Source organism: Centruroides sculpturatus, unplaced genomic scaffold, assembly GCF_000671375.1.
Source record: "Centruroides sculpturatus isolate CEXI.00-Female unplaced genomic scaffold, Cexi_2.0 scaffold1290, whole genome shotgun sequence".
Taxonomy (NCBI): Eukaryota; Metazoa; Arthropoda; class Arachnida; order Scorpiones; family Buthidae; genus Centruroides; species Centruroides sculpturatus.
Genome location: NW_019385543.1, coordinates 137107 through 145756, shown reverse-complemented (window position 1 = coordinate 145756; position 8650 = coordinate 137107). Strand labels below are relative to the sequence as shown.

The following is an 8650-nucleotide window of genomic DNA, read 5'->3' as shown; positions in this document are numbered from 1 at the left end:
GCCTTAACATAAAACTGAAAATAAAAATCCTAAGGACAATGATCTGGAGTGTACTAACATACGGATGTGAGGCATGGACTCTTACGCATGAAATGATGGAAAGAATTAACTCATTTGAAATGTGGTGCTTGAGAAAGATGCAAAGAATAAGTTGGACGGAGAAAATAACAAATGAGGAAGTTTTGGACAGGCTGGGCTTGAGGAGAAGGTTGCTTATAAATATCCAACAAAGAAAGGTACGATATGCTGGACATTTGGCTAGAGGATCAGGAGGACAACTACTAAAGACGGTGATTGAGGGACTGGTGGAGGGGACAAGACCTAGAGGAAGACCCCGAAAGACTTGGAGAGATAACATCAAAGACTGGACTGGAAAGGATTTAAGAGAAGCCTGGAATAGAGAAACATGGAGAGGAATAGTTCATCAAATGCAACCCTCTGTAGAGAGGATGCCACTGGATAGATAGATAGATAGAAAAATATTTAAAAGTATACCGCCAGCTAGTATTCACCCTACTTTAAACCCTTGTCCTCCCAAGACGTCTATGAGAATGTCCCGGGAAATCCGATACCAGATGTTCTCAAGGTCATCCAGCTGTGTAAACAATGACTCATCAGTGTCAAATTTCACAGAAGGGAGAGACAAAGAAAGTTAAACTTTGGAGCTTTCTCTTCAAAATTAACGCATTTCTTTCGTTTTTTTCAGTTTTAAGTATTTTTTATGTTTAATTAAAAATTCCTTTAAAAACATTCGTACGGCTAGNACGCTCCTTAATCCAAGTTTTTAAAAAAATGATTAGAACCAAATTTTGCTATTTCTCTTAGTAATTTAGTCTAAAAATTAAAATTCGAAATTTCTCGCTTAAAATTGACTTGAGAAAAGAATTTCGTTTTTTAACAAAGGAGTTTGTAGGACGACGGTTAGAGTTACTGGACGTAAAAGGTTAACTTATTTATTTATTTTTTTGTTTTGATTTCAATGAAAACGATTTGTTCTTAACTACCGAATTTGACGTAACGCTATGTAACCTTGACGAGTTATCTCGTCAATGGGCGTTAAGATTTTAAAATTATGTCTGTTTACAGTATTTAATATTGCAATTAAGTTGTTTTGTTGTTTCTATTATAGATTATAATTCATTGCGGTGATTAGTCGTCATTTATTCTATAAAATGTAATTTTTCGAATTAGAATGATCATAATTGTTATGGTGTATGTCTGCATTGTCATAGACACAATTAACAGTAGTGTCATAAGTGTTATGAACAACGATAAAATCGAAAAACCCGCCTTCGGCTATGATGTCACTTGTACGGGGTGATCCAAAATCTCCATACGTAGCTCTGGATATGTATTTTCGAATATACGCAGAAAACAGGTAGAGATTCAAAAGGACTTCCATATGACTACTGTTATTGTCAATGGATAATCAAATAGGCCCGNAGTATATACCTAGCAAGAACAACGATCTCCTGCTAACAGTGGCGCCGACTAGCGGCAAATATTGTCTCTAGCTAAGTTTGAACTATTAGTCGAAAGACCAGTTAATCTACCGACTCTGCTACGACTCGACTCAAGTGACGTCAATTCACAATTAGTCGATCTACAAGGTACTGTATATTGAATAGAAAACCGGAAAAGTCTCATTAAAAGTCGAGAGGATGAATACTAGCGTAGTAATTTTGACACAGCACTTCCAATCAGAGGCAACAGTAACTGCCACTGGCAATACTGTTGACAATACTTGCAATGTGATAACATAAGAACAAAAACCTATAAAATGGCGGCACCTCTCTAGCAGTGCACGGAACAAGAACAATATCGCGTTTCTTGATTTTTGACAAAAATCAATTGACATCCATTGGTACATGCAAGTACACTATGGAAACGTCGATGCGAGTTACATACAAGTGTAGGAGTAGAGTTCTAAGGTTCCAAAAACAGCCACAATTTCTTAGAAGATTCTCTACGACTGGACCGCAGTGATGCCACGGAGAATCTTTCACAGAATTATAGCTATTTTTGAAACCTAGAACTCTACTCGTACACTTGTATGTACGTCGTTTTCTTACTGTACTGGCATGTACCAATGGATGGCGACTGATTTTTTTCAAAATTCGGATAACACTACACTGTTCTTGTTCCGTGCACTGGAGAGGCGCGTCATTTTATTGGTCTGTAGTCTTATGCTCTAGCTCATTAACAGAGTTGCCTGCTAGAACATAAGCATCAAAATTACAAAGCTATTGCTAATCTTCCCGACTTTTAACCACACTTCTCCCTGGTTTGTATTGAACGTGCCTTGAATTTCTCCCTCGCTGACTTGCTGATTCGTATCCCTGTTTTGCGATCTAGTGTACAGAGATACGTCGTACTTCAAACACTATATTTGACAAAAATTCGCTTCGGAGTTTGAACTGTAGGAGTTTGAACTGTAGGAGCGTAACAAATGCGCTCGAAGCATAAATGCAAACTGTCGTGCGTCCAAGTTGTCTCTCGCTCTTGCTTATAACTTGTGTTTTCAGTCTTTGTTTTTTCGCTTCATTTCTCATGTGTTTGGTTAAATATGTTATGTGCTTCTCAACGATTTTTAACAATTTTCTTCCTGTAATTTTTATTCGTCGACTGCTTTTGGGAGCCAGTCGGCTGCTCTGGGGGACCGAAATCGAATGGGGATTTTTTGGAAGTGGTTCGTCCAGAAATGTCGGGCTCCGTCCCTCACCATCCGGCTGCCCCATTGTGTGCCTGGCCGAACCCACAATGGGCTTGCTAAAAGACATCCTCTTAGTGTCCACAGGACGGAAAGAGTTACAAAAAAAACCGACTTTGAAGGCAGCTCAAGTTTTTTATATCAATTGTCGAAAGTGAAATCTTGGCTATTCCAAGATATGTTTTTAAAAATGGAGAGTCAAGTCTTTCATAAATGATTGAAGAAGATCACTAAAGTTAAGGATTGCACAAATTTCAGCAAATATTTGAAACAAAACAGCTTTAGATAATGATATTTGAAAGAGGTACCCAGTCTTCAGTTGAGACAAATTGTTAAATTTGTAGATGCCTAATGGAGAAACTTACGTATAAAACATATACAGTACTTAAACATTTATTCATTACAGAAAATTGGGCACTTCTTAACTAATTATGTTGAAAACACCTTTCTTTTCAGTCGTTTATCACGTTAACACACTTATGAATTAGAATAAACTTATTAATCATTGTTCGTAAATAGGTTATGAATACCATTAAAATTTCATTTTAATTAATAAAAGAANAAGAGCTACCGAAGGACCTATCGTTGCCGATAAAAATTGCCGTAAAATCTATTGTTTGAATCCAAATATATATTGCGGTGGAGCCGGAACGGCTGCAGATTTAGTAATGACAACAAAATTGATTTCCTCTCAGCTCGAATTACTACGCTTGGAAATGAATAGAACTGTACCAGTCGTGTGTGCAAATACGTTGTTGACACGAATGTTGTTTAGATACCAAGGAAACCTCGGCGTGGCTTTGGTACTTGGAGGAGTGGATTCGACCGGAGGTAGCATCTACTGCATATATTCTTACGGATCTTCTCAGAGCCTGCCTTACGCTACCGTAGGATCGGGTTCTCTTGCCGCCATGACCGTATTCGAGAGCAGATGGAAGCCGAACATGGAATTAGAAGAAGGAAAGAAACTAGTGAAAGATGCCATAGCTGCCGGTATCTTGAATGACTTGGGCTCGGGAGGAATTGTCGACCTGTGCGTCGTGACTAAAGAAGGAGCTACGCACTTCCGTCCCTATGAAGTCATCTCGAAGAAGGAAGAAAAGGAAACAGTATATAAATATGAACGAGGAGCCACGGCTATTCTCTCCAAGCAAGAAATTCCATTGGAAGTGGAAGAAACTATTATTGATCTTCGTTAAATTCAGTTTAATTCCAATTATTTTCAAAATTATTCGGCAATTTCTGTTAAAATGTTTATCTTACTAGTTCACTTTTTACGTTCGTCACGTATTAATTTTTAATGTATTTTAAATGTGTTTAAAAGTTAATAAATTGATCTTTAACTCGTTATGTTTATTTAATTTTGTGTAAAATGTATAATTAATAGACTGTGATAATTATTTACAAGGTATTTGCTATGGAATTATTAATTCGATACATATTAAATGATGTTTTTATGCAGTAAGCCTATTACTTTAATCCACATAGTATAAAGAATATCAATGAAAACCACTGTAATTCTCGATTTTATATAACACTCTTATTGTGAAAGACGACGTGTTCAAAAATATCGTCAATTTTAGATTTAAACAAAATGAGCAATTATTTATTGTGGCATCGTCAGGATACCTGGTTGGAAAGTTTAATCATATTTTTAATTTGTTTAAATTAATATAACAAAATATGCTCTCCACCTCAAATTAGTAGTGGTTTGCCTGTACTGTACATCATACTTTTCTGTTAGCAATAGAGTTGTGCCGATCATCTATCTAACACCTTTCGAAGGTAAATTTTGAATTGAAATAACATGACCTCCGATTTGCATTAGAAGTTTGTATACAGTTAATCGGAGGCCTCCTGTTCCTAAAGTTTTCACAGCTGGTCTCGTCTTTCATCTACCTAACTCCGTTCTTGAGTTTAAGGAAAGACAGACAAANGGAATATGTATCTTTCGACAAATTTCATTGCTTCCTCTGCCTTTTCTTCTTCATCGTTATGTACTACAATGTTATCGGAAAACGTTACACCAGAATATATTTTTCCGGTTATGTTTTCTTTCCTCTTATATTCTCTTGCCATAGTTTCATATTTCATTTTCTCACTATCAGGTAAGTTTTTCCAAAAAGGTTCAGCAATTACAGGCATTTCCTTCATTGTAACATTCCTATCTTCTACTTTATAATGTTCCTGCAATTCCTTCATAAAGAAATAAAATGCATTCTTCCGCTGTTTCGGCATTTTAAAATATAATTNCCTAACTCCGTTCTTGAGTTTAAGGAAAGACAGACAGACGGACAAACGGTCAGACAAATAGATAGACAACAGTGGGAATTTATAGGTCTACAAGTTTTTCAAATTGCAGCCCAACAAATAAATAAGAAAATTATTTTAAAGTTAATAAATTCATCTTTAACTCGTTATGTTTATGTAATTTTGTGTAAAATGTATAATTAATAGACTGTTATAATTATTTACAAGGTATTTGCTATGGAATTATTAATTCGATACATATTAAATGATGTTTTTATGCAGTAAGCCTATTGCTTTAAGTATACACTCTTCTATTCACCAATTTATTCTGTATGTAAAACTGCCTACCATCCGGCCGTATTCTCAGGTTCCATTACTATGTAAATCGTTCTGTCCAGATGTCTTGCAACAGAAAAGTCTAAAATTTGGCGAAAGTATTCTAAGCGTTGGCAACCTACACTGTGGTGAACCCAGAATCGAATCAACTGTGCTTACGTTCTTTGTGTCAGGTTGAAAACGAAAAGTTTGTGAAATAAATCCTTTTTAAGACTCCTACGACAACTCAAAAGTATAGGAGATTTTATATAAAGAAGGAAAACCAAAAACATCCGTTAATGAATGGAAAAAAGGCAATATCGATGACTCGAAGCGAAACTGTCAAGACCTCGGTATGAAATCGTGAGATCGAAACATAAATTGAGATTTCTCTTATACAGAATTGCGCAAGAAGCAAAGAAAACATCTTATGCTAAAAAAAGGTCCATACAGAAGGTGTTAGTCACGTTAAAGTGGAGTTGCAAAGTCTTTTAGACACATGGCAAGCCGCATCCATTAACTTGAAAATCAACTTCTTTACAGCAGATAGCATATGATGTGATAATTAAAATTTAATTATGAAGCATCATTTAATATTTGCTATGATAGCAAAATTTGTAATGCTCTAACTGATACTAAACCAAACCAAAAATGCTATGTGATCTACATCAAAACAATTGAAAATAGTTATAATGTGTTAATTTTATATTTTTTACCTTTTGCATTCGTTTATTATATTTTTGTAATAAAGTTTAACGAAATATATACAGTAGAGCGTCGTTTATCCGAATCAATTGGAGACTGGGGTTGTTCGGATAACTTATTTTTTCGGATAACAGATTATGCATAAAAAATATATTTACTTATCCCGTGTTGAAATTTTTCTCCATTGCGTGTCGCTTCGCGTTGAATTCTCGTCGATGTTAAGCCTAACGTATACTTTTTAAAATAATAATCGTGACTATTGTATCGTTAAAAATTATTTCTTTATTTCTTACAAACAAAATAAATATATTGAAAAACATAAAAACCAAAAAATGTATACAGTAGATCCCCCTATAAGACGGTAGATACGTTCCGTTCTTTATGAATCAATTTTGTAGGAATCATAGTTTACGGACTACGGCTGTTTGAAAGGTTTTCTTTCATAAAATTAATCGATTCTAGACNATTTTCCGAAAGTCAATCATCCGAAAGAATTCCAGTCAGCAAATTTAAATTTTCGCCAGTGCTGTGGCGCTTCAATCTTTGGCTATGTCTTGGGCTACTCAAATATTTTACGTTTTTGATACTAAATTAACATCTGAAGTATAATTTTTTATTATTTTTATATTTTTCAATATATTTATTTTGTTTGTACAAAATAAAAAAATAATTTTTAACGATACAATAGTCTTTGTTAGGCTTAACATCGACGAAAATTCGACGCGAAGCGACACGCAACGGAGAAAAATTTCGGCATCGGATACGTTAAACTATTTTTTCGTATGTAAATCAGTTATCCGAAATATCAGTTATCCAGACAACCCCAGTCCCCAATTGATTCGGAAAATCGACGCTCTACTGTATTTACTTTAGTGAAATTCTTATACTATGTCTGCCAATTTTGCGTCCCTCAATATCCGCCGCTCTAGCCCCGACCTACTGTCCCTATTTAGAAATTCGGCCCTGTAAATAGATACACTCACCTGCATGAATTTTTTTTATTTTTATTCTATCACAGTTATTTAATTAATTAATTAAATTAATATTAAACAAATAAATATGAATATTTCAATTTTACTATTAAAAATTTAAAACACAACGACTGCTTAGAGAAACGAAGATAACATGGCGAACGTAAGACACTTTCTTCATGTCAGTTAGCTTCATGCTGATTGCTTCAGTTAGTTAGCTGAAGCTCCACAGACACAAGCGTCTAGTTGCATGACACATAATAACTGCGACCCACTAGAGTTAGAGTGCCTCTTGCGAAACATTCTTGCAATTGCTATCACGAATTATGTATTCTGAATGGAATATCACTTAACATCCGGACCCGAGTTAACTCGGGTGGTTACATAGCGTTACAGAAAACGCGGTCCTTTCGGCCCCCCATTTTTTTTATTTTGGAATGTTTGTCTTTAAATTTTTTCAAAAATTTTTACCCGAGCAAAAAAATTTTATCGCGATTTTAATNTCAAAATCCGTTACCCCAAAGCCGTAGGCTCTCCTTGTAAGATTGTTTTCGTCGCAGATTGGCACATAGGACGGCGGACGAGTACGAAGCGTGTCACGTGATATTTGTTGGTGCTATTCGGTCACGTGACTACTCATTTCTGACGTGTTTCCTGATAACTTATTGATTTGCCATGAATTCGCTGAACTTTGGAGACATCATTAATAGAAATATTAAAACATCATTCCATTCTAAATATGGATTAAAATCAACATATAACAACATATGATAATGCAATAAATAACTAATAATTCTACTCTGCTTTTAAATGTCCTAATATCTTTCTAATTACAGTAAAATACTATAGTATATTATGATCTATCATGTTATAGGTTATGTTTCCAAAGTTCAGCGAATTCATCGATTTTGTTAAATAGCTTTTAGTAATTATTACAAAATGTCCAAAAGTTTAATTTTGAGGTTACAGATAAGTTTTATAAAAAAAAATTGTAAATGCTGAAAACAAGTAAAATCTTCCTACCATTCACGTCAATGCCCGATCATTGTCAACAGACCGGCTGGCCGAGCGGTCAAGGTGACAGCTACCGCTCTCGACCCGGGATCGAACGGGCCATCGGGCTTGATCCGACCGGATATGTTCGGGCCCGCCCCATTTTTGGCCTGGCCGAACCCATAATGGTCTTGTTAAAAAAGGCTATCTTAGTGCCTACAAAACGGAAAGAGTTAAAAAAAATGCCCGATTATTGATGACAATACTCTCTTAAAACTGAAAAAAAAGCAAAAGAAATGCGTTAATTTTGAAGAAAAAGCTTCAAACTTTATTTTTCATTGCCTCGCCTTTCTGCGAAATTTGACACCGATGAGTCATTGTGTTTACAGCTGGATGATCTTGAGAACATCTGGTGTCGTATTTCCCGGGACATTCTCATAGATGTCTCGGGAGGACAAGGGTTTAATGTATAGTGAATACTAGCTGGCGGTATATTTTTAAATATTTTAATTAAAAAAATTAAAATTTTTATTGCGATTTCCGACTCCCCCGACTTAATTAAACGTATATACAGGCATACCTCGACTTACGTCGTTTCGAGTTACGTTGTTCCCGATTATACGTCGTTTGTCAAAAAAGTATATGGAAAAATAAAAAAGTTTTAAGTCATTTTATTCGACTTTATGTCTGTCCGCCATAAATATTG

The 8650-nt window shown here is 35.3% G+C and overlaps 1 protein-coding gene across 2 annotated transcripts in view; it reads left to right on the top strand.

Annotated features, from left to right (window-relative positions):
- The window catches only part of LOC111639966 (proteasome subunit beta type-7-like), an 8912-nt gene extending 4709 nt beyond the window's left edge, over positions 1 to 4203 (top strand). Inside the window, exon 2 of one of the 2 annotated variants that reach the window (XM_023385948.1) lies at positions 3287 to 4203. In XM_023385948.1, coding sequence (XP_023241716.1) covers positions 3287 to 3909 — 623 coding nt within the window. In that variant the 3' untranslated portion in view covers positions 3910 to 4203. The remainder of the gene's footprint in view (positions 1 to 3286) is intronic. The other variant, XM_023385949.1, reaches the window with a different exon arrangement.
- Positions 4204 to 8650: the final 4447 nt, after the last annotated feature.